General features: G+C 49.5%; 1 protein-coding gene across 2 annotated transcripts in view; it reads left to right on the top strand.

Annotated features, from left to right (window-relative positions):
• Positions 1–5,246: 5,246 nt before the first annotated feature.
• LOC141266132 (cytochrome P450 11B, mitochondrial-like) overlaps positions 5,247–27,189 on the top strand; it is a 65,154-nt gene continuing 43,211 nt past the window's right edge. Inside the window, exon 1 of one of the 2 annotated variants that reach the window (XM_073680094.1) lies at positions 5,247–5,446. In XM_073680094.1, coding sequence (XP_073536195.1) covers positions 5,259–5,446 — 188 coding nt within the window. In that variant the 5' untranslated portion in view covers positions 5,247–5,258. Of the gene's footprint in view, positions 5,447–16,337; positions 16,665–27,189 lie in introns of those variants that run through there. The other variant, XM_073680095.1, reaches the window with a different exon arrangement.

Genomic DNA, 27,189 nt, shown 5'->3' with positions numbered 1-27,189 from the left:
CCCTTCACACATACATGTACCAAAGCTCACACAATCAACAGGCAACCCTGGCACACCAACCTGACTAAAAAACTGAGGCAGACTTCCAGGGTTGCTGAGCATAGATGGAAAAGGTCTCACTCCAATGAGCACTTCATCGCATTCAAACAGTCTCTCACTACCTTCAAGTCCACACTCACTACAGCAAAACAAACATACTTCTTGTCACGGATTCACATGATCCCGATTACTCACAGAGACCACCCACTATGATCTGAAACAGCTCTCTGCTGCCCCCTATTGTCCGGATAATTGCACGATTGGCCAACAATCAATATAGGAGGCTGCAGGCTGTTCTCACTAAGTAGCTATCAGCAAGCTAGCAGTGAGCGTACGGCATACACACCACCTTCCAACGCATGGAATATATGTATATACCCTCGTACTATCACTGATAGCCTCACGATAACCCAATTAATATTATTTGCTGTCACCACCGATCAATTTTAAAATATAATACAGACCTGATCAGACGCCTGCTTTCTGGTAGCATATATGGCTTCGGGGGGTGGAATGATTACAGGACAAAAGAAACAGGACTATGAAATTTTATATTTAATCCAAAGGGAGGTTAGTGTTTATGAAAAATATACAAAAGGTTTTACAAAGGAGACATTACAATGCAGAATATACAGTTACACAAATAAAATGGGATTAAAGAAGAACTTACTATACAGATCGCAGAGACGATTCAGGTTAGCTGGAGGGGAAGCGCTCCAATTAATTTGACCGTTATCGAATGGGACCACTTGCTTATAGAATATATACCTCCTGGCAATGAATATTGACCCATCTTCGGCTGGGTATTTTAGGCCAAAGGGGGGACCTGCCCACACACCCCCTGTGATGACATCATGTGGGCGGGGCTCCACCCTTCATGTTTTTATTAAAATATCTAACTTCCGTGATAAGTTATCGCTGGTTGATCGCAGAAGCTTGCAAGTGGCGCAATATTCTTTATTACGAATTTACCTTTCCTTACAGACTAAACATGGCATAGCTGCGGTCCGTTATTCTGGTACTTTTGCACCACAGCTCACCAGAGGAGCTCATAGATCCAGAAAAATATGTGTATTGTTCTTTAGCTAATCCCACCGCTAAAAATATGTGTCCCATTATTATCGGAAGTATAGAACTTTCGATAGTCCATATTTCATGTCGGTGCCGACGAGACTGTAGATTTCTGTTGAGCAAAAGGGGGATGCCCTGGGGGTATAATCTCAGCTGAAGACTTTTCCTCATTCTTCAAGCAGAAGATTGACACCATCAGACAAAGCTTTTGCCTAAAGTCCCCACAGCCCCTCCTCATATCTACTCAATCCTCCTCCTTCAAAACCAGCTTCTCCACCATTACGGAAGATCAACTTTACTCTCCAAGTCACACCTCACCACCTGTGAACTTGACCCAATCCCGTCCCACCTCATCGCCAACCTTACCACAGTCTTCATCCCAACCCTAGCCCACCTCTTCAACCTGTCACAACTGGTGTCTTCTCCTCATGCTTCAAACATGCCTCGATCACACCCATCCTCAAAAAGCCCTCCCTTGACCCATCCTCTCTGACTAGCTATCGCCCCATATCACTTCTCCCCTATGCCTCAAAACTACTGGAACATGTTCATTTTGAACTGTCCTCCCACCTCTCTTCTGCCAAATCAAAGCGGCACTACTGTGTCCTCCTCCTCCTGGACGTGTCATCTGCCTTTGACACAGTGGACCATTCCCTCTTACTACATGTTCTCTCATCTCTCGGCATAACAGACTTGGCCCTATCTTGGATCTCCTCATACCTAACAGACAGGACATTCAGTGTCTCCCACTCACACACCACCTGCTCATCTTGCCCCCTATCTGTTGATGTCCCCCAAGGTTCAGTTCTAGGGCCCCTGCTCGTCTCCATTTACACCTTTGGCCTGGGACAGCTCATAGAGTCTCATGGCTTTCAGTATCACCTCTATGCTGATATCAAGCCACGTGGGGGAAATACTTAGTGCAACACAGAGGGAGAAGGGAAAGCGAGCCCAGACACTAGGGAAAGGGGGAAGTAGAGACCTCCTAGTCTGGTCTAGCGTCACCCTGTCTCCCCTAACGTCCCTATATTGCCTCCTCAGCAATCGCTGCACGCGTGCCTCGCCCTTCTCTCCCTGGCGTATGGCTACAGCTAGGGATGGAAGGAGATGAGCACTAGTCAACCTTCACTAAACTCTATAGACAACAAGGGTGGACAAAACAGGGGAAATGGCTTAGCTTTAGAAGAACTCCAAATAAGCACACGACCTCAAGCTCCAGTGAACGAAGTACTGCTCCTGCTAAGCTTCACAAGTAGAATTGGATATAGCCGGTGACTCCCTCTCAGACACACCAGGTATATATACATCCAGGCCAGAGAGCTAATTAGCAAGAGAGAGGTAGCCGCTCGGACCTAAAGACAGCCTCTTATCTAAGAAGCTGTCTGCAATGCCAAACATAGAGATCTCCTGCAACCCACTGCAGGGCAACTGTCTGTCACCTCTGACACATCCGTGACAGGTGATGACACACAGATCTACCTCTCTGGACCCGATATCTCCTCCCTACTAACTAGAATCCCACATTGTCTGTCCGCTATTTCATCTTTCTACTCTGATAGATTTCTAAAACTTAACATGGATAAAACTGAATTCATCATCTTTCTACCATCTCATTCAACCCTCCCATCTGACCTTTCCAGCAAAGTCAATGGCCGTCCTCTCTTCCCAGTCCCGCAAGCTCGCTGCCTTGGGGTAACCTTGGACTCTGATCTCTCCTTCAAACCACATATCCAAGCCCTTTCCACTTCCTGCCGACTCCAATACAAAAATATCTCCCGGATTCGCACATTCCTCAACCACGAATCTGCAAAAACACTAGTACACGCCCTCATCATCTCCCGCCTTGACTACTGCAACCTCTTGCTCTGTGGCCTCCCTTCTATCACTCTTGCACCCCTCCAATTTATCCTAAACTCTGCTGCCCGATTAATCCACCTGTCCCCCCGCTATTCCCCGGCCTCTCCTCTCTGTCAATCCCTCCACTGGCTCCTCATTGCCCAGAGACTCCAGTTCAAAGTCCTAACCTTGGCAATAAAAGCCACCCACAACCTGTCTCCTCCATACATCTGCGACATAGTCTCCCAGTACTTACCTGCACGCCGCCTCCGATCCTCACAAGATCTCCTTCTCTACTCCCCTCTTATCTCCTCCTCCCACAATCGCATACAAGATTTCTCCCATGCATCCCCCCTACTCTGGAACTCTCTACCTCAACATATCAGACTCTCGCCTACGGTGAAAACCTTCAAAAGGAACCTAAAGACCCACCTCTTCTGACAAGCCTACAACCTGTAGTAACCACTGCTCCACCATACCGCTGCACGACCAGCTCTACCCTCACCTACTGTATTCCTCACCCATCCCCTGTAATCTGTGAGCCCTCGCGGGCAGGGTCCTCGCTCCACCATACCGCTGCACGACCAGCGCTACCCTCACCTACTGTATCCTCACCCATCCCCCGTAGACTGTGAGCCCTCGCGGGCAGGGTCCTCGCTCCACCATACCTCTGCACCACCAGCCCTACCCTCACCTACTGTATCCTCACCCATCCCTTGCAGACTGTGAGCCCTCGCAGGCAGAGTCCTCGCTCCACCATACCGCTGCACGACCAGCTCTACCCTCACCTACTGTATCCTCACCCATCCCTTGTAGACTGTGAGCCCTCGCAGGCAGGGTCCTTTCTTCTCCTGTACCAGTCGACGTCATGTTTTGTTCAAGATTAATGTAATTGTTTTTGCTATGTATACCCCTTTTTCACATGTAAAGCGCCATGGAATAAATGGCGCTATAATATTAATAATAATAATAATAATAATAATAATAATAATAATAGCTGGGAGGCATCTTGTTTAATAGACACCCTTCCCAATAGGGAGGAGCCAAGCATCCCAGTGAATCTTTATGGAGTGAGGTGGTCTCCTAGTGAGTTGTGAGGTCCCCTGGTTCTGGTGTGGCCAGTGTTCTGAACCCGTAGTCCCTGGTCCTTGTGCGGCCGACCCTCAACCCAAAGTCCCTGGTCCTTGTGCAGCCAGTACTGAACCCATAGTCCCTGGTCCTTGTATGGCCAGTCCTGAACCTGAAGTCCTTGATCCTTTTATGCCCAGTCCTAAACCCAAAGTCCCAGTGAATGTGCGGCCAGTCCCTGAATCGGTTTCCGAGATCCGTGTATCTAAATGGGTGCCTATCTGAGCATTCCGTGTTTCTGGACTGTCTTTACAGTCTCCGAATCAGTCCAGTCTGAGATTCCATCTCAGTAACCATTCTGCAGTGGATCCTGAACCTAGTAGACTGAACCGAGCCCGAATCTGGGTCCATGTCAGTAACCGTTCTGCAGAGGATCCAGAACCTATTAGTCTGAATGGAGCCCTAGTCCTCCCCATGTCTGCGCAGCAGACTCCTGGGGTCAGCAGCTGCTGTACCAGGGACTACCTAGGAGTGGTACCTGGCGGCTACCTGCAGCTAAAAATGACTCCACCATCAGGAGCTCTAGTGAACACCTGGTAGCCGCTTAGTTAATCCTTAAGCATCGTTGCTCCTAGGTAAGCCCGGCCCCATGGCAAAGTGGGTACACGAACCACGGACACCACCTGCAAAAATATAGTACCATAAACAGTACATAAATACAGCACCAGAACCAGACCTGAAACATAAATACAGTACAAGAACCATACTCAGTACATAAATACAGCACCAGAACCAGACACGGTTAATAAATATAGTACCAGAACTAGACATAGTACATAATTATTGTACCAGAACCAGGCACCAGACACACTGTATATACACACACAACTCTCATCATATACCTTACATCCAGTACATTTTCTACACAAATATAGGGATGTGGACTGTCCTACCCTGTTCCTGCCCCTGAAGACAACAGACGCGCTATGTGAATACCGTCTTGTGGTTTTATATGTAAAAGTAACATGTGTCTAATGTAATGTATTATGGTGATGTACAGTATATAAGGTGTTAATGCATAATATGAGTATAGCATAAGGATAAACTTAGGACAGCATAGGATATAGAATAATGATAAGTAGGTTTAGCATGTAAGATAGGAAATGGTTAAAGTTAGGATTAGCCCAGTGGGAGGGCCCTAGTGCTGATAAGAAGGAGGAAACTTCCTGGTTCGATGGAGTTCAATGTCAGTTAGTGCAGCGTACAGTGGCGTTCAAGTTCAGGTGGAATGTGTGGCTAGGGCCAGCATAGACCAATCGTTCAAGGCAGTGGTAGGCCAAATGGAGTTTCCTGATGGACATTCCAAAAGCGTCTGGAGCCTAGGACTCGGGCCAGGTACCACGCAGTGGGCCTGGTCTTCTGACATCATGAGGTCAGTGGACATGGAATTACATGGGGGCAGGTGGTCAGTCCCAGGTACACTGCCGGAGTCTACGTAGAAAAGCCCCTGGCCCCAGACACCATTAAGGGTGAGTGGATGGCCAGGGTTGTACAGAAAAAGGAGAGAAAAGTGGGTGCGGGCCCAGCTACAGCGTCCCGGAGTGGACGAGGTCAGCCACCTGATGACAAGGGTATTAGAGCAGAACTACAACGCTGCAATGGGATACTGGTTCATCCAGGAGACGATTACGGGTGGCAAAATGTATGTGAACACTGGTTCCTTGCTGCACGGGTCCTACACGCTGTGGACGGGAGACCCCCTCAGTTTCTTAAAGAAAGTGGACCACGAGGGTGGTATTCGGTCACGATAATCGTGATCCTACTGGAGGAGGATCCACTGGTGGTGTGGCCAGGAAAAGTGGACCACCAGGCAGCCACCCAGCTGTGACTAGTAGAGCCTGCTGTCACGGGTGTATCAGAGGTGACAGACAGTCGCCCTGCAGGTGGTTGCAGGAGATCTCTACGTTTGGCATTACAGACAGCTTCTTAGATGAGAGGCTTTCTCTAGGACCTAGCGGCTACCTCCCTCTGATAATTAGCTACCTGGCCTGCGTGTAAATATGACGCGCCCCCTGGGCCTGTGCTGTGCAGGGGGATACCCGGAGCCGGATCGCTGGGGGTTGTAGTTCTCCGTGGCGGTGACCCGGTCCGTGCCCAGGGCAGTCAAACCAGTGGCAGTCTATTGGTATTGTAATTGTCCGACTACGCCACCCGTGGATTGCGGTCAGTGGGGACCGCCGCCGCGCTGCTGACCGCTGAGGCTGGTGTTATATGCGCAGCCAAGAATGGGATGACTCCCCACGGGAAAAGTATTGCCTCAGGGCAGCTAATGTGGATGATGGGAGTGATGGTGTGAGCGTCCCAGTAGTAATGGTGCTGGTGCGGCGATGAAACACAGAGACGTGTGGTGCAGTTCAGGGTCTTTACTGATGGTATAAAGCAGACCCTCCCGGGAGTACTGGTTAGCAGTAGGGGCCTGGTCAGTCTGTGAGCAAGTAGGATCTCCCCTGGCCAGGTGGAGTTGTAGGCCTCCCCGACTATCTGCACTCTTTCCTGGCTACCTTGCTCTATGCGGGTAGAAGTAGCCCACGTCCCTGAGTATACCGTGTGGTGCTCACCCGTATGGCCGGTGACTTGGGGCCTTCCGTTGTCCTCCGCTTCACGATGGCGGTGCTGGTCCCTTGCTTGTGACCGTGCCTTCGGGTTTCTAAGGCCAGAGGACATGGAATCCCCTGCCGGTTGGATTCTGCTGCTGGACCTGGATGTCCCCACAGCCTCGGACTCCGTGTCCGGATTAGTGTCTTCAGCCACGGCGAGCTATCTAGCTTCCAGCCTCTGGCATTCGCTCCTGCTCCTACAGAGCTCCTGTTGTCACTCTCCCTGTGTCTGGAACTTCACTCCAGGCTCTGACTGCTCTGCTTGTTCTGCAGGCTCTGTCTGGGACTTCACTCACTAATCCCACCCCAGACCCAGTTTATAAGGGCAGATTCCTCCCCTCCCAGGTCTGGGTGGGCCGTGTTGCATGCTTAGGGCTCCTGACCAGAGAAACCTCCCACTTGCTCTCAGACATAATATCTCTATTACTGTGGTAACCAGACCCCTGGGGTGCCACATATATACCTGGTGTGTCTGAGAGGGAGGTGCTGGATATATTCATATTCTGCTTGTGAAGGCTTAGCAGGAGCAGTACTTCGTCCTCTCTGGAGCTTGAGTTCGAGTTCGCATTTGTCTGGAGTTGTCTAAAGCTAAGCATTCTCCCCCTGTTTGTCTTCCCTTGTTGTCTATAGAGTTTAGTGGAGATCGACCAGTGCTCATCTCCTCCCATTCCTAGCCTTAGCAATATGCCAGGGAATGACCGTACAAGGCACGCGTGCGGAAATTGCTGAAGAGGCAATATGTTGAGGAGAGCTATAGGCTCAAATACTTAATTAACCTCCAGACAACAAATATAGGGATGGTAGTTGAGACTGGGTGACACTAGACCAGACTAGAAGGTCTCCACTTTCCCCTTTCCTTAGTGTCTGGGCTCCCTTTCCCTCTTCCCTCTGTGTTGCACTAAGTCTTTCCCACACATGGCGTGACACCCGCGACCAGGGCCCCGACACCTGCGCTCTCCCACATCACCGAGCGAACCCGGAAGAATAGTGGGGAATCCACATCCAAGGCCCAGCTCTGGCTGGGACGTCCAGAGCTATGGCCACCATGATTGTTTCCCAAGACCCCCACTCAACGACCTATGTTGGGCAGACTGGAGTGAGAGACACCCTGGTGTAAGGCGACTGTAAGTAAAATGTGGCCAGAAGGCTCAGTTGTGCTCATTGCACCTGAGAAAAACCACCAAAAGGAACTGTTTCAGGTTACAGAGGGCAGGAGGCCCTAAAGTGTGCTGGGATTCCTAGGATGTTGGCCAGGGCAGTTGAAGAGTTTTGTGTTTTACCCCTCCCTGCCAGTTTGTTTTACGCACGTTGCGTACCTCTTGCTGGATTGCGAACCACTAAGGATCTTGTGAAGAATTTTCAAGATATAAACCCATGTCAATCATTGTGCCCTGTTTGGCGGGGGATTATACAGATCACAGTGTAAAACTGAAATCGGACACTTCTGCAAGGGAGGGGGCCGAGAGGCAGGGAGTGACAAATACCTCACAGCAGCTGTGGAGCTGCACAGGAAGACCCCCTGTGAACCCCAAGCCATGTGGTCCTTTGTGTCTGACAATTATAATTCAACACCGAGTTATGGGAATACAATACATCCCAGTGATACACCAAATAGATTTTTGGAAACACACAAAGTGGATGAATGTCACCTTGGCTTTCAGCACAGTCCAGCGCATAGGGAAAAGGAGATACACAGCACAGCCTTTCGGAAACCTCTAGGGCCACTGTGCTTGGTCTCCATGCGTAGAAGTGGCCTAGCTGGATCCGATGACACCAGTACGGGCTCCCTAGGACCATCCATTAAGGACGTATAGCCCATTTTAGTTTTTAGAGTTTCTAGCTGAGAGGGGCCAGGGGTGGAGATTTAGGGGCAGCCAGGGGGCAGGAAGGGGAGTGACCCAGAGGGGTTAAGAGCTCTAGCAGCCCTGTCTCCATTGTCTTTGTCCCTGTGAGGTCACGAGGATACATCGTGTGGGAGAAGTCCTTCAACAAAGAGAGAGGGCCCCACAAGCCTCCCATGTGGCAGCCCCTCCCCCACAAGCCAGGCCTTTCATCTGACTGGTAAATGACTCTTAATAACTGCTTTATATCTTTTGTACCACTACTATTGTGTTTGCATCTCTGACCATTATGTATGTATAACCCTTATGTATATACTGTAATGTCTAGTGTGCCCTTACGGCGATTAAATATATAATTTAACCTTGGGCTGCTCTTTTATCTCGATCCACGAACCCACACGTCCGTTGTTCGGCTTAATCTTCATGCTGCCGGGGCGGGTTTCTGGCTTTATATAATTTCCATTAACGGACAGGGGACTTATATCTAATAGAAACTGGTGGCAGCTCTCCCAGGCCGACAAGGTTCTGCTTCACTGGAGCTAGTGAAGGGGCCTCTCAGCCTGTCAGGAGTGTGAGCGAGTGTGGTGCCACGTCAGTGACTGAGTGGGCCACCTCTTCTCACTCCCGGTGCCTTCCTGTACCCATGTGGACAGGGGGTGTCTGTGTATAACTGTACCAATCCAACCTTACGCGTCTTCGAGGGGGTGCGGAACATCCTGTTTGTGCAAAGGGCAGATCCATATCACGTGATCCGTCTGACGTAATTGTGACGTCATTGTGGGGGGCATTTATGTCCATGCTATCTAAGTCTATATCAAAGTCCCTGCAGCAGTTAATCATGGATTGAATCTAACATTCATCTCTCTCTTTTCAAACAGGTATATACTGCAATCATCTCTTTAAACCTGCATTCTCATCTCTGCAAGTCTGAATTATTGGTATATATCTTATTTATCTTTCTGAACTTTCTGAATTTGTACCCTGATGTTTTCCTTGCTTTTATGATCCCTGTTGCTCTGCAAGCTTGCTAATTTTTCTGTGCATATATGACCTCCTGCTGTCTTAAGCTAGTTGACTGATTGTTAAAGAGCTAATTTAGTGATAGATCTAAGAGTAACCCATCCTATAAATTGAGACAACTTTGGGGAGGCATTTATGTGGGGGGGGGGGACGTTTATGTCCATGCTATGTAAGTCCATATATTAAAGTCCCTGCAGCAGTGTATTATAGCAGTTAGACAGGGCAGGAGACAGGTACACACATTCAAAGAAAACTACTTGCACAACATTTGCATTGCATAAAATAAGCACCATATGTATTTGTATAATTTATATTCTGGCTGCTGCATTCACTCACATCCACCGTCCTTACACACACTCTTTGTACTCCATCCATATTGGCCCCTCTCTCCTCGCCTCTCCTATGTATAGCACTCATGCTCTTTTCACTATCCTAAAATGCACAGATCTATTCACTCCCACGATACAACACAAGAAACGCTCTCACAAATCACTTAACTATCTGCTCACTCTCTCTATCCTCCTTCTTCTAGTCGCAGGAGATATTTCTCTCAACCTTGGCCCTTCTTCTATTAGTAAGTCGAACCCCTCCCCTGCTTCACTCAGAAACCCTGCTAATCTCATTATTATTCCCTGCATGCCTTCTGTCTCCTTAAATTGTGCCCTTTGGAACGCTCGGTCAGTATGTAAAAAAACTCTCTTTCATCCATGACTTTTTCCTTTCAAACTCCCTGAACCTTCTGGCTCTTACTGAAACCTGGATCCAGCAGTCGGACACCACTGCCACTGCTGCTCTTTCATATAGTGGCCAACAGTTATCACATACCCCCAAACCTGAGAGCAGACAAGGTGGATGTGTCGGGCTGCTCCTATCAGCCAAATGTACTTTTTAGGTTATCACCCCAGAACCCTCACTTATCTTCCCTTCTTTTGAGGTCCACACTGTCAGACTCTACAGGTCCTTCTCCCTGTGAGTGGCGGATGTGTATCGTCCTCCGGGCCCCTCTCGTCAGATGGAAGAAGATGGAAAATAAGCTGGACTTGATCTTCTCCCGACTCTGCTCAGTGCATGATTTTACTAACTCCCCTCTCCCGCTCTCTGACCACAACCTTCTGTCGTTCTCCATCAGTTACTGTAGCTCCACTCAGGACACCCCCACTTACCACACTTATAGAAATATACGCGCCATTAACACCCAGAAACTTGTCAAGAAATTGAAGTCATCATTGGCCCGATCTCCTCCCTCTCATGTCCTGACTCTGCACTGAAACATTATAATGATACCTTGCAGATCGCCCTGGATGAAGCTGCACCTCCTACACATAGAACAACTCAGCATAGATGGCGACAACCCTGGCACACGCTGCAAACACTTCTTCTCCAGCGGTGCTCCAGGTGCGCTGAACGTCTGTGGAGAAAATCTAATCTGGCCAAAGACTTCATCCTTTATAAGTTTATGCTTAAAACATACAACTCCGCCCTTCACCTCTCCAAACAAACCTATTTCAATACCCTCATCACCTCACTTTCCAAAAATCCTAAACGCCTCTTTGACACTTTTCATTTTCTCCTCCAACCAAGAGTGAAAGTCTCAACTACCGACCTCAGCGCTGAAGATCAGGCTAATTAATTCAAAGAAAAAATTGACCATATCAGACAGGAAATTTTCTCCCAATACCATCCACGATCCTCCCTCTCCCATTACATCTAGCTCACTCTCTGTCTTTGAACCAGTCATGGAAGATGAAGTGATCAGGCTCTTTGCATCTTCTTGCCCTACCACCTGCACCAGTGACCCCATTCCCTCACATCTCCTTCAATCACTTTCCCCGGCTGTCACCACTCACCTAACTAAAATATTCAATCTCTCTCATCCGGTATCTTTCCCTCCTCATTTAAACACTCCAGCATACATCCATTAATTCAAAAGCCATCCCTCGACCAAAACTGTGCTGCTAACTACTGACCTGTGTCTAATCTCCCCTTCATCTCTAAACTCCTGGAACGCTTGGTCTACGCCCTTCCAATCCACTGTCTCTCAGATAACTCTCTTCAATCTTTTACATTCCGCTGAAACTGTCCTCACTAAAGTCTCTAATGATCTACTAACAGCTAAATCTAATGGTCACTACTCCCTGCTGATTCTCCTGGATCTCTGCAGCATTCGACACTGTGGATCACCAGCTCCTCCTCACTATGCTCCGCTCTATCGGGCTCAAGGACCTTGTTCGATCCTGGTTCTCCTCCTACCTCTCTGACCGCTCCTTCACTGTTTCTTTTGCTGGCTCCTCTCCCTCCCCTTTTCCTCTTACTGTCGGGGTTCCTCAAGGATCAGTCCTAGGCCCCCTTCTTTTCTCCTTATACACCGCTCCCATTCGACAAACAATCAGTAGATTTGGTTTTCAGTACCATCTCTATGCTGATGACACCCAAATAAATACATCGTCTCCTGACCTCACCCCTGAATTATTACAAAACACCAGTGATTGTCTTTCTGCTGTCTCTAACATCATGTCCTCCCTCTATCTGAAACTGAACCCGTCAAAAACTGAACTTCTTGTGTTTCCTCCCTCCATTAATCTACCTATGCCCAATATTGCCATCTCCGTGTGTGGCTCCCCAGCAACAAGCCCGCTGTCTTGGGGTTATACTTGATTCAGATCTTTCCTTCTCTTCCCAGATCCAGTCACTCGCCCGCTCATGTCATCTACACCTCAAAAACATTTCTAGAATTCGACCTTTTCTTACCTTCGACTCTGCAAAAACACTTACTGTCGCACTGATTCATTCTTGTCTGGACTACTGCAACTCTCTACTAATTGGTCTCCCTCTTACTAAACTTTCCTCTCTCCAATCTGTCCTAAACGCAGCAGCCAGGATCATATTCCTCGCCAACCGCTACACCGATGCCTCTTCCCTGTGCCAGTCGTTGCAATGGTTACCCATCCGCTAGAGAGTTCAATATAAACTCACCACCCTCACCCACAAAGTGCTCCATGCTTCAGCACCACCCTACATCTCCTCTCTCGTTCTGCTAATGACCTAAGATTAACATCCTCAATAATCCGGACCTCCCATCTCCAAAACTTCTCACGTGCTGCACAAATTCTTTGGAATGCACTACCCAGGACTCTTTGATTAATCCCCAATACCCACAGTTTAAGCTTGCCCTAAAAATGCATTTGTTTAGACTGGCCTATCACCTCACCTCACCTTTCTAACTACCCCTCCCCCCCATACAAAACTTCTTTCCAAATCAGATCCCTCGTATCTTCTGTTCACATCCCCCATCCCTTAGACTACTGTGTCTGTACTTGTTCAAATACTGGTTGGTGACTGGTTCATTCAGCATTATGTGATTACCCTTTTTTTTACATTGATGGCTGACCATACAATACAAGCAATTGCTACCATCCACCTTTTGTGTTTCCCCTTTTTCCTCATAGATTGCAGCTTGTGAGCAGAGTCCTCTCTCCTCCTGGTATCTGGTGATTTATGTGCTTATTGTTATTCTGTAATGTCTTTTATTGTCTGTACAAGTCACCTCTAAAATGTAAAGTGCTGCGGAATATGTTAGCGCTATAGAAATAAAGAAATATTATTATTATTATAATGACATCAGGCGGGTGGCGAGGTGTGGCTCCTGCACAAATGGTGGCAGCGGTGGGATTCTGCAAGGTCCCTCAGCTACCATTCTTCACATTGGTGGCAGTGGTGGGATTCTGCGGGGTCCCTCTGCTGCCATTCTTCACAGGTCTCAAACCCTTTCTGCCTTATGGACTGTGTAACTTGAAAGGACTGTTAACAAAAGGGGGAGGGGAGAGGAATCAGATGACCCGAGCATCGAGCCGGGTCAGGACTGAATTAATTGCACCCTTGTGTTAATAGACGGATGAGGGACTGTATGGACTGTGCTCCAGAACTACTGGAGCTGTTACTGTGTTTGCCAACGGGTCTGTGAGTACAAGGGATTTAAACACACGGTGTCAGGGTCTCCAAACTGGCGAGACCGTGGTCATGTAGACCGATGAAGGAACTGGATTATGCCCATGGACTGTCGGGCAACTGGTAATGCGTGGGCCTAGGAGCCATTCCTTTTCTGGAACGTGGACTCAGATGGACATTGATCTGCAGTTCTGATCAAGAGGACCGCTTACTTAAATTTTCGTGCAGGCGAAGGACATGGTATGTGCCCAAAAACTGTTGGGCGGTTGTTATGTTGGCCAGCGGGCCCAGAAACTTGTGCTCTTTAATTTTGGGGCCAGTGCACTCACCGGCCTTGGACACCATATAACCCAGAAGAGAGGAGAATAGATGTTTAAATGTTTTATGTGATTGTTGCATGCTGTGTGTTTGTCGAGGACGACCATGTTTAAAGACAGGAGGAATGTAAGGATGTGGACAGTCTTACCCTGTTCCTGCCCCTGAAGATAACAGACGCACTGAATACCGTTGTGTGGTTTTATATGTAAAAGTAACATGCGTCTAATGTAATGTAATGTGTTATGATGATGTACAGTATATAAGGTGTGTGACGATACAACTTAAAATCTGTATTGGTTTTCGGTCAATTACGTCAAGAGTTTATTCGTAAAGAAGACATGGAATATGCTCTGAGGAAACTGGATGATGCAAAGTTTTGTTCTCATGAAGGTGAGACCTCTTACATTTGTGTCTGTCCATGTTGACTTATAATTGTATGTGTATATCTGTGGCTGGTCAAGAATGTCAAACTATTTGTATAAAACTGAATGTTGACTTATCTTCATTTGGAAACAATGAATGTTTGCTAATAATGTTAATTAACATTTGTGAACCATGTGGCATATTGACTCACAAGACAAGAGAACAAACCAAACAAATTCATTAAATGCTCAAACAATGAGACATGAGGCTGCCCTCCCTAACCTCAAACCTGTGAATGTGTACTTGAAGGACGACTGTAACTATTTTAAGGGACATGTGCTTCTGTAGCAGTGACACTTGGGACAGAGAATCAAGGAGGAGAGGACACTCAGACTCTCTTCACATCATCAGCTTGGTAGGATGGCTTTACCCAAAGAGACACAGATTTGGATTCTACATGATTCTAGTCTAAGGGTATATAGCCCTGACTGGAAAGATATGGATCTGCTCCATTGACCATCAGAGAGCCCTTGGATACATTTGGGGAGACCAGGTTGGGACGATGAAGTCACCTGGCCCTATGGATATGTTTTTGAGGTTGCCAGGAGAGACCGTCCGGTTGCCTGAAAGCCATGGAGACATTCGGAGAAGCCAGAATGGGACCCGCCAGTCATCTGGTCCCATGGAAACTGCCAGAGAAGACAGGGTGGGACCCTCAGGTCTCCTGGCCTTGTACCTCGATGGACTGCTAGCTTCCTAAGCTTCCCGATACCTTCTCTCTGTGGGGGCCCACCAGAAGCGGGGGGCCACTGGTTGAGGTTGTTGGCCCTGGAAGTCCCAAAGTCGCAGCTGTTCTATCCCAGGCGGGTGGAGCGGAAGGGTGAGACTGTGTAATGTTGGGGAATTGGATGTTTCGGCCCCAGCAGTTCGCCCCCAGCAATTGGCCCCCGGGTACATTTCGCCCCCGCACATTTCGTCCCCAGCATTTGGCCCCCAGGATGTTTTGCCACCGCACATCTCACCCCCGCACATATCGCCCCCAGTTCGAAGCGTCCGGGGGCGAAACATGCGGGGGCGAATCTTCCTGGGCGCGAAATGATAGGGGCGAAATGTGTGGGGGCGAAATGTACCTGGGGGCGAACAGATGGGGGTGAACTGCTGGGGGGCGAAACTTCCTATAACCATAGTGAAGGTCAAGTTCAGAAGGGGTGTGTTGCTAGGGGCAGCATGGGCCAAGCGTTCAAGGCATTGAGAGGCCAAATGAAGTTCCCTGATGGATATTCCAACAATGTCCGGAGCCTAGGATTGTGCCACGTTCCACGGAGTGGGCCTGGTCATCTGACTTCAAATTGCTGTGCCCTATCCCACTTGATGAACTTGGACTGTTTAGTAAAAGTTGGACTGTTACAAAAAACTTGGTGTCCCATGCATTGTGTGTGGCAGCTCCTGAGGACGGCGGCCTGGAAGCAGCGGAGGCCTGCGGCCTATAAGTGAGTGCGATGCATTCCACACCCTACAGCACACTGGGAATGAGACACCCATTGTCTGTAAGGTGCCAGAGTGAAATCGGTTGTGACTACCGCTCTCGGACACTTTACACATACCACAGCAATTCTTTGCACCTTTGGTGGGAGGGTGACACAATGGGCTCCGTACATTTATACCTGAACTTGATGATAGTAGCCGCTCATCACCTCATTCAGTTTTATTGCGTTTGGTGTATTGTCTACAATTAGATGTCTATTACTCTGACATAATGATGAGGTTTACTGTCCTCTGTGACTTTGAATCTTGAGTAATTTATGGCACAGGCGGTGGTAGTGTACCAGGGAGTCACATACTTTATACACGGTCCGCTGCTACTAGATTTGCTGCCAATTCTGTGATGGACGATGCAGCTAATTAACATGACATCTTCTAAATTCAAACCATCATTTACATGTTCCATGATCAAACATCTAAGTTGATGGAGGTCAGGGCGGGGAGGCCGGGTGGTCTGAGACAGGGAGGAGGCATTGTGTGTCATGGAAAGATCTGGTGATAAGAGCTGTATATGAGAAAGTCACTGCAGAAACATGGAGACGATTGGGAGCAAAACGATACGTAGCACAAAAAGTATCCCTAAGCTCTGTAAGACATTATCTTCTCACTGGGCTAGACAGAAGACGCCATGAAAGACTGAGCCACTACCAGTGCAAGGTTACTACCAAGAGCAGCTCAAGATGAAGAGGAAACTCCTGAGACAGGTTGGCTCGTGTCTGGTGGAACAGCGTCCCTGGGATCCTTGCATTTTCCTCACAGGAACATCATGCATGTCCACTGCTCAGATAGTCCATGAAGTCTCCTCAGACGTCTCCTCCAGTAGTTCAGTTCTGCCTTTCCATTCCATCCCCAGCACTGGACGCAATGCCTGGTTTAACCTTTTCCAGTCATGGAGAAAAAATAGTTTCCTGCGCATGCACCAAGTCATGCAGGAGAACTTTAACCACTTGGGACCCATATACAGGTAAGTGGTGAACCTCTTTGCTTACATCTGTGTTACGGTTACCATTTATGTTTGATGACGGAAGCTACTGGTGATCCATCACATTGACCTGATGAATATGACCTTGTCCTTCCTGTCAAATATCAGACATCAAGGTCTGGGGTCAGTAATGGAGAGGGGTCTATCAGACATCAAGCCCTGGGGTTAATAATGGAGAGGGGTCTATCAGACATCAAGCCCTGGGGTTAATAATGGAGAGGGGTCTATCAGACATCAAGCCCTGGAATCAGTAATGGAGAGAGGTTAATCAGACATCAAGCCCTGGGGTTAGTAATGGAGAGGGGTCTATCAGACATCAAGCCCCAGGGTCAGTTATTGGGGGCGGTCTATCAGACATCAAGCCCCGGGGTCAGTAATGGAGAGGGGTCTATTAGACATGAAGCCCTGGGGTCAGTAATGGAGAGAGGTCTATCAGACATCAAGCCCCGGGGTTAGTAATGGAGAGGGGTCTATCAGACATCAAGCCCTGGGGTCAGTAATGGAGAGGGGTCTATCAGACATCAAGCCCTGGGGTTAGTAATGGAGAGGGGTCTATCAGACATCAAGCCCTGGGGTTAGTAATGGAGAGGGGTCTATCAGACATCAAGCCCTGGGGTTAGTAATGGAGAGGGGTCTATCAGACATCAAGCCCTGGGGTCAGTAATGGAGAGGGGTCTATCAGACATCAAGCCCTGGGGTTAGTAATGGAGAGGGGTCTATCAGACATCAAGCCCTGTGGTCAGTAATGGAGAGGGGTCTATCAGACATCAAGCCCTGGGGTCAGTAATGGAGAGGGGTCTATCAGACATCAAGCCCTGGGGTTAGTAATGGAGAGAGGTCTATCAGACATCAAGACTTGGGGTTAGTAATGGAGAGGGGTCTATCAGACATCAAGCCCCGGGGTCAGTAATGGAGAGGGGTCTATCAGACAACAAGCCCCAGGGTTAGCAATGGAGAGGGGTCTATCAGACATCAAGCCCCGGGGTTAGTAATGGAGAGGGGTCTATCAGACATCAAGCCCTGGGGTTAGTAATGGAGAGGGGTCTATCAGACATCAAGCCCCGGGGTTAGTAATGGAGAGGGGTCTATCAGACATCAAGCCCCGGGGTTAGTAATGGAGAGAGGTCTATCAGACATCAAGCCTTGGGGTTAGTAATGGAGAGGGGTCTATCAGACATCAAGCCCTGGGGTTAGTAATGGAGAGGGGTCTACCAGACATCAAGCCCTGTGGTTAGTAATGGAGAGGAGTCTATCAGACATCAAGCCCTGGGGTTAGTAATGGAGAGAGGTCTATCAGACATCAAGCCCCGGTGTTAGTAATGGAGAGGGGTCTATCAGACATCAAGCCCCGGGGTCAGTAATGGAGAGAGGTCTATCAGATATCAACCCCTGGGGTTAGTAATGGGAGAGGTCTATCATACATCAAGCCCTGGGGTCAGTAATGGGAGAGGTCTATCAGACATCAAGCCCTGGGGTTAGTAATGGGAGAGGTCTATCAGACATCAAGCCCTGGGGTCAGTAATGGGAGAGGTCTATCAGACATCAAGCCCTGGGGTTAGTAATGGAGAGGGGTCTATCAGACATCAAGCCCCAGGGTTAGTAATGGAGAGGGGTCTATCAGACATCAAGCCCCGGGGTTAGTAATGGAGAGGGGTCTATCAGACATCAAGCCCTGGGGTCAGTAATGGAGAGGGGTCTATCAGACATCAAGCCCTGGGGTCAGTAATGGAGAGAGGTCTATCAGACATCAAGCCCTGGGGTCAGTAATGGAGAGGGGTCTATCAGACATCAAGCCCTGGGGTTAGTAATGGAGAGGGGTCTATCAGACATCAAGCCCCGGAGTTAGTAATGGAGAGGGGTCTATCAGACATCAAGCCCTGGGGTCAGTAATGGAGAGGGGTCTATCAGACATCAAACCCTGGGGTTAGTAATGGAGAGGGGTCTATCAGACATCAAGCCCCGGGGTCAGTAATGGAGAGGTCTATCAGACATCAAGCCCTGGGGTCAGTAATGGAGAGGGGTCTATCAGACACCAAGCCCTGGGGTTAGTAATGGAGAGGGGTCTATCAGACATCAAGCCCTGGGGTCAGTAATGGAGAGGGGTCTATCAGACATCAAGCCCTGGGGTTAGTAATGGAGAGGGGTCTATCAGACATCAAGCCCCGGAGTTAGTAATGGAGAGGGGTCTATCAGACATCAAGCCCTGGGGTCAGTAATGGAGAGGGGTCTATCAGACATCAAACCCTGGGGTTAGTAATGGAGAGGGGTCTATCAGACATCAAGCCCCGGGGTCAGTAATGGAGAGGTCTATCAGACATCAAGCCCTGGGGTCAGTAATGGAGAGGGGTCTATCAGACACCAAGCGCTGGGGTTAGTAATGGAGAGGGGTCTATCAGACATCAAGCCCTGGGGTCAGTAATGGAGAGAGGTCTATCAGACATCAAGCCCTGGGGTTAGTAATGGAGAGGGGTCTATCAGACATCAAGCCCTGTGGTTAGTAATGGAGAGGAGTCTATCAGACATCAAGCCCCGGGGTTAGTAATGGAGAGAGGTCTATCAGACATCAAGCACCGGTGTTAGTAGTGGAGAGGGGTCTATCAGACATCAAGCCCTGGGGTTAGTAATGGAGAGGGGTCTATCAGACATCAAGCCCTGGGGTCAGTAATGGAGAGAGGTCTATCAGACATCAAGCCCTGGGGTTAGTAATGGAGAGGGGTCTATCAGACATCAAGCCCTGGGGTCAGTAATGGGAGAGGTCTATCAGACATCAAGCCCTGGGGTCAGTAATGGAGAGGGGTCTATCAGACATCAAGCCCTAGGGTTAGTAATGGAGAGGGGTCTATCAGACATCAAGCCCTGGGGTCAGTAGTGGAGAGGGGTCTATCAGACATCAAGCCCTGGGGTCAGTAATAGAGAGGGGTCTATCAGACATCAAGCCCTGGGGTCAGCAATGGAGAGGGGTCTATCAGACATCAAGCCCTGGGGTTAGTAATGGAGAGGGGTCTATCAGACATCAAGCCCCGGAGTTAGTAATGGAGAGAGGTCTATCAGACATCAAGCCTTGGGGTCAGTAATGGAGAGGGGTCTATCAGACATCAAACCCTGGGGTTAGTAATGGAGAGGGGTCTATCAGACATCAAGCCCTGGGGTCAGTAATGGAGAGGGGTCTATCAGACATCAAGCCCTGGGGTCAGTAATGGAGAGGGGTCAATCAGACATCAAGCCCTGGGGTCAGTAATGGAGAGGGGTCTATCAGACATCAAACCCTGGGGTTAGTAATGGAGAGGGGTCTATCAGACATCAAGCCCTGGGGTCAGTAATGGAGAGGGGTCTATCAGACATCAAGCCCTGGGGTTAGTAATGGAGAGGAGTCTATCAGACATCAAGCCCCAGGGTCAGTAATGGAGAGAGGTCTATCAGACATCAAGCCCTGGGGTTAGTAATGGAGAGGGGTCTATCAGACATCAAGCCCTGGGGTTAGTAATGGAGAGGGGTCTATCAGACATCAAGCCCTGGGGTTATTAATGGAGAGGGGTCTATCAGACATCAAGCACTGGGGTTAGTAATGGAGAGGGGTCTATCAGACATCAAGCCCTGGGGTTAGTAATGGAGAGGAGTCTATCAGACATCAAGCCCCTGGGTCAGTAATGGAGAGGGGTCTATCAGACATCAAGCCCTGAGGTTAGTAATGGAGAGAGGTCTATCAGACATCAAGCCCCGGGGTCAGTAATGGAGAGGGGTCTATCAGACATCAAGCCCCGGGGTCAGTAATGGAGAGGGGTCTATCAGACATCAAGCCCCGGGGTTAGCAATGGAGAGAGGTCTATCAGACATCAAGCCCTGGGGTTAGTAATGGGGATGGGTCTATCAGACATCAAGCCCCGGAGTTAGTAATGGAGAGGGGTCTATCAGACATCAAGCCCTGAGGTTAGTAATGGACAGAGGTCTATCAGACATCAAGCCCTGGGGTCAGTAATGGGAGAGGTCTATCAGGCATCAAGCCCTGGGGTCAGTAATGGAGAGGGGTCTATCAGGCATCAAGCCCTGGGGTTAGTAATGGAGAGGGGTCTATCAGACATCAAGCCCCGGAGTTAGTAATGGAGAGGGGTCTATCAGACATCAAGCCCTGGGGTCAGTAATGGAGAGGGGTCTATCAGACATCAAACCCTGGGGTTAGTAATGGAGAGGGGTCTATCAGACATCAAGCCCCGGGGTCAGTAATGGAGAGGTCTATCAGACATCAAGCCCTGGGGTCAGTAATGGAGAGGGGTCTATCAGACACCAAGCCCTGGGGTTAGTAATGGAGAGGGGTCTATCAGACATCAAGCCCTGGGGTCAGTAATGGAGAGGGGTCTATCAGACATCAAGCCCTGGGGTTAGTAATGGAGAGGGGTCTATCAGACATCAAGCCCCGGAGTTAGTAATGGAGAGGGGTCTATCAGACATCAAGCCCTGGGGTCAGTAATGGAGAGAGGTCTATCAGACATCAAACCCTGGGGTTAGTAATGGAGAGGGGTCTATCAGACATCAAGCCCCGGGGTCAGTAATGGAGAGGTCTATCAGACATCAAGCCCTTGGGTCAGTAATGGAGAGGGGTCTATCAGACACCAAGCGCTGGGGTTAGTAATGGAGAGGGGTCTATCAGACATCAAGCCCTGGGGTCAGTAATGGAGAGAGGTCTATCAGACATCAAGCCCTGGGGTTAGTAATGGAGAGGGGTCTATCAGACATCAAGCCCTGTGGTTAGTAATGGAGAGGAGTCTATCAGACATCAAGCCCCGGGGTTAGTAATGGAGAGAGGTCTATCAGACATCAAGCACCGGTGTTAGTAGTGGAGAGGGGTCTATCAGACATCAAGCCCTGGGGTTAGTAATGGAGAGGGGTCTATCAGACATCAAGCCCTGGGGTCAGTAATGGAGAGAGGTCTATCAGACATCAAGCCCTGGGGTTAGTAATGGAGAGGGGTCTATCAGACATCAAGCCCTGGGGTCAGTAATGGGAGAGGTCTATCAGACATCAAGCCCTGGGGTCAGTAATGGAGAGGGGTCTATCAGACATCAAGCCCTAGGGTTAGTAATGGAGAGGGGTCTATCAGACATCAAGCCCTGGGGTCAGTAATGGAGAGGGGTCTATCAGACATCAAGCCCTGGGGTCAGTAATGGAGAGGGGTCTATCAGACATCAAGCCCTGGGGTCAGCAATGGAGAGGGGTCTATCAGACATCAAGCCCTGGGGTTAGTAATGGAGAGGGGTCTATCAGACATCAAGCCCCGGAGTTAGTAATGGAGAGGGGTTTATCAGACATCAAGCCTTGGGGTCAGTAATGGAGAGGGGTCTATCAGACATCAAACCCTGGGGTTAGTAATGGAGAGGGGTCTATCAGACATCAAGCCCTGGGGTCAGTAATGGAGAGGGGTCTATCAGACATCAAGCCCTGGGGTCAGTAATGGAGAGGGGTCAATCAGACATCAAGCCCTGGGGTCAGTAATGGAGAGGGGTCTATCAGACATCAAACCCTGGGGTTAGTAATGGAGAGGGGTCTATCAGACATCAAGCCCTGGGGTCAGTAATGGAGAGGGGTCTATCAGACATCAAGCCCTGGGGTTAGTAATGGAGAGGAGTCTATCAGACATCAAGCCCCAGGGTCAGTAATGGAGAGAGGTCTATCAGACATCAAGCCCTGGGGTTAGTAATGGAGAGGGGTCTATCAGACATCAAGCCCTGGGGTTAGTAATGGAGAGGGGTCTATCAGACATCAAGCCCTGGGGTTATTAATGGAGAGGGGTCTATCAGACATCAAGCACTGGGGTCAGTAATGGAGAGGGGTCTATCAGACATCAAGCCCTGGGGTTAGTAATGGAGAGGAGTCTATCAGACATCAAGCCCCAGGGTCAGTAATGGAGAGAGGTCTATCAGACATCAAGCCCTGGGGTTAGTAATGGAGAGGGGTCTATCAGACATCAAGCCCTGGGGTTAGTAATGGAGAGGGGTCTATCAGACATCAAGCCCTGGGGTTATTAATGGAGAGGGGTCTATCAGACATCAAGCACTGGGGTTAGTAATGGAGAGGGGTCTATCAGACATCAAGCCCTGGGGTCAGTAATGGAGAGGGGTCTATCAGACATCAAGCCCTGGGGTTAGTAATGGAGAGGAGTCTATCAGACATCAAGCCCCAGGGTCAGTAATGGAGAGAGGTCTATCAGACATCAAGCCCTGGGGTTAGTAATGGAGAGGGGTCTATCAGACATCAAGCCCTGGGGTTAGTAATGGAGAGGGGTCTATCAGACATCAAGCCCTGGGGTTATTAATGGAGAGGGGTCTATCAGACATCAAGCACTGGGGTTAGTAATGGAGAGGGGTCTATCAGACATCAAGCCCTGGGGTTAGTAATGGAGAGGAGTCTATCAGACATCAAGCCCCTGGGTCAGTAATGGAGAGGGGTCTATCAGACATCAAGCCCTGAGGTTAGTAATGGAGAGAGGTCTATCAGACATCAAGCCCCGGGGTCAGTAATGGAGAGGGGTCTATCAGACATCAAGCCCCGGGGTCAGTAATGGAGAGGGGTCTATCAGACATCAAGCCCCGGGGTTAGCAATGGAGAGAGGTCTATCAGACATCAAGCCCTGGGGTTAGTAATGGGGATGGGTCTATCAGACATCAAGCCCCGGAGTTAGTAATGGAGAGGGGTCTATCAGACATCAAGCCCTGAGGTTAGTAATGGACAGAGGTCTATCAGACATCAAGCCCTGGGGTCAGTAATGGGAGAGGTCTATCAGGCATCAAGCCCTGGGGTCAGTAATGGAGAGGGGTCTATCAGGCATCAAGCCCTGAGGTTAGTAATGGAGAGAGGTCTATCAGACACCAAGCCCTGGGGTTAGTAATGGAGAGCGGTCTATCAGACATCAAGCCCTGGGGTCAGTAATGGAGAGCGGTCTATCAGACATCAAGCCCTGGGGTCAGTAATGGAGAGGAGTCTATCAGACATCAAGCCCTGGTGTTAGTAATGGAGAGGGGTCTATCAGGCATCAAGCCCTGAGGTTAGTAATGGAGAGGAGTCTATCAGACATCAAGCCCCGGAGTTAGTAATGGAGAGGGGTCTATCAGACATCAAGCCCTGGGGTTAGTAATGGAGAGGGGTCTATCAGACATCAAGCCCTGGGGTTATTAATGGAGAGGGGTCTATCAGACATCAAGCACTGGGGTTAGTAATGGAGAGGGGTCTATCAGACATCAAGCCCTGGGGTTAGTAATGGAGAGGAGTCTATCAGACATCAAGCCCCTGGGTCAGTAATGGAGAGGGGTCTATCAGACATCAAGCCCTGGGGTTAGTAATGGAGAGAGGTCTATCAGACATCAAGCCCCGGGGTCAGTAATGGAGAGGGGTCTATCAGACATCAAGCCCCGGGGTCAGTAATGGAGAGGGGTCTATCAGACATCAAGCCCCGGGGTTAGCAATGGAGAGAGGTCTATCAGACATCAAGCCCTGGGGTTAGTAATGGGGATGGGTCTATCAGACATCAAGCCCCGGAGTTAGTAATGGAGAGGGGTCTATCAGACATCAAGCCCTGAGGTTAGTAATGGAGAGAGGTCTATCAGACATCAAGCCCTGGGGTCAGTAATGGGAGAGGTCTATCAGGCATCAAGCCCTGGGGTCAGTAATGGAGAGGGGTCTATCAGGCATCAAGCCCTGAGGTTAGTAATGGAGAGAGGTCTATCAGACACCAAGCCCTGGGGTTAGTAATGGGAGAGGGGTCTATCAGACATCAAGCCCTGGGGTCAGTAATGGAGAGGGGTCTATCAGACATCAAGCCCTGGGGTTAGTAATGGAGAGGGGTCTATCAGACATCAAGCCCCGCAGTTAGTAATGGAGAGGGGTCTATCAGACATCAAGCCCTGGGGTCAGTAATGGAGAGGGGTCTATCAGACATCAAACCCTGGGGTTAGTAATGGAGAGGGGTCTATCAGACATCAAGCCCCGGGGTCAGTAATGGAGAGGTCTATCAGACATCAAGCCCTGGGGTCAGTAATGGAGAGGGATCTATCAGACACCAAGCGCTGGGGTTAGTAATGGAGAGGGGTCTATCAGACATCAAGCCCTGGGGTCAGTAATGGAGAGAGGTCTATCAGACATCAAGCCCTGGGGTTAGTAATGGAGAGGGGTCTATCAGACATCAAGCCCTGTGGTTAGTAATGGAGAGGAGTCTATCAGACATCAAGCCCCGGGGTTAGTAATGGAGAGAGGTCTATCAGACATCAAGCACCGGTGTTAGTAGTGGAGAGGGGTCTATCAGACATCAAGCCCTGGGGTTAGTAATGGAGAGGGGTCTATCAGACATCAAGCCCTGGGGTCAGTAATGGAGAGAGGTCTATCAGACATCAAGCCCTGGGGTTAGTAATGGAGAGGGGTCTATCAGACATCAAGCCCTGGGGTCAGTAATGGGAGAGGTCTATCAGACATCAAGCCCTGGGGTCAGTAATGGAGAGGGGTCTATCAGACATCAAGCCCTAGGGTTAGTAATGGAGAGGGGTCTATCAGACATCAAGCCCTGGGGTCAGTAATGGAGAGGGGTCTATCAGACATCAAGCCCTGGGGTCAGTAATGGAGAGGGGTCTATCAGACATCAAGCCCTGGGGTCAGCAATGGAGAGGGGTCTATCAGACATCAAGCCCTGGGGTTAGTAATGGAGAGGGGTCTATCAGACATCAAGCCCCGGAGTTAGTAATGGAGAGGGGTCTATCAGACATCAAGCCCTGGGGTTAGTAATGGAGAGGGGTCTATCAGACATCAAGCCCTGGGGTCAGTAATGGAGAGGGGTCTATCAGACATCAAACCCTGGGGTTAGTAATGGAGAGGGGTCTATCAGACATCAAGCCCTGGGGTCAGTAATGGAGAGGGGTCTATCAGACATCAAGCCCTGGGGTCAGTAATGGAGAGGGGTCAATCAGACATCAAGCCCTGGGGTCAGTAATGGAGAGGGGTCTATCAGACATCAAACCCTGGGGTTAGTAATGGAGAGGGGTCTATCAGACATCAAGCCCTGGGGTCAGTAATGGAGAGGGGTCTATCAGACATCAAGCCCTGGGGTTAGTAATGGAGAGGAGTCTATCAGACATCAAGCCCCAGGGTCAGTAATGGAGAGAGGTCTATCAGACATCAAGCCCTGGGGTTAGTAATGGAGAGGGGTCTATCAGACATCAAGCCCTGGGGTTAGTAATGGAGAGGGGTCTATCAGACATCAAGCCCTGGGGTTATTAATGGAGAGGGGTCTATCAGACATCAAGCACTGGGGTTAGTAATGGAGAGGGGTCTATCAGACATCAAGCCCTGGGGTTAGTAATGGAGAGGAGTCTATCAGACATCAAGCCCCTGGGTCAGTAATGGAGAGGGGTCTCTCAGACATCAAGCCCTGAGGTTAGTAATGGAGAGAGGTCTATCAGACATCAAGCCCCGGGGTCAGTAATGGAGAGGGGTCTATCAGACATGAAGCCCCGGGGTCAGTAATGGAGAGGGGTCTATCAGACATCAAGCCCCGGGGTTAGCAATGGAGAGAGGTCTATCAGACATCAAGCCCTGGGGTTAGTAATGGGGATGGGTCTATCAGACATCAAGCCCCGGAGTTAGTAATGGAGAGGGGTCTATCAGACATCAAGCCCTGAGGTTAGTAATGGACAGAGGTCTATCAGACATCAAGCCCTGGGGTCAGTAATGGGAGAGGTCTATCAGGCATCAAGCCCTGGGGTCAGTAATGGAGAGGGGTCTATCAGGCATCAAGCCCTGAGGTTAGTAATGGAGAGAGGTCTATCAGACACCAAGCCCTGGGGTTAGTAATGGAGAGCGGTCTATCAGACATCAAGCCCTGGGGTCAGTAATGGAGAGCGGTCTATCAGACATCAAGCCCTGGGGTCAGTAATGGAGAGGAGTCTATCAGACATCAAGCCCTGGTGTTAGTAATGGAGAGGGGTCTATCAGGCATCAAGCCCTGAGGTTAGTAATGGAGAGGAGTCTATCAGACATCAAGCCCCGGAGTTAGTAATGGAGAGGGGTCTATCAGACATCAAGCCCTGGGGTTAGTAATGGAGAGGGGTCTATCAGACATCAAGCCCTTGGGTTATTAATGGAGAGGGGTCTATCAGACATCAAGCACTGGGGTTAGTAATGGAGAGGGGTCTATCAGACATCAAGCCCTGGGGTTAGTAATGGAGAGGAGTCTATCAGACATCAAGCCCCTGGGTCAGTAATGGAGAGGGGTCTATCAGACATCAAGCCCTGGGGTTAGTAATAGAGAGAGGTCTATCAGACATCAAGCCCCGGGGTCAGTAATGGAGAGGGGTCTATCAGACATCAAGCCCCGGGGTCAGTAATGGAGAGGGGTCTATCAGACATCAAGCCCCGGGGTTAGCAATGGAGAGAGGTCTATCAGACATCAAGCCCTGGGGTTAGTAATGGGGATGGGTCTATCAGACATCAAGCCCCGGAGTTAGTAATGGAGAGGGGTCTATCAGACATC

This window comes from Phyllobates terribilis, unplaced genomic scaffold, assembly GCF_046119375.1.
Source record: "Phyllobates terribilis strain yellow unplaced genomic scaffold, ASM4611937v1 Scaffold_4__5_contigs__length_816908805, whole genome shotgun sequence".
NCBI classification, from domain to species: domain Eukaryota; kingdom Metazoa; phylum Chordata; class Amphibia; order Anura; family Dendrobatidae; genus Phyllobates; species Phyllobates terribilis.
Note: the sequence above shows the minus strand (reverse complement) of the source record. Positions and strands in the feature narration are given on the sequence as shown.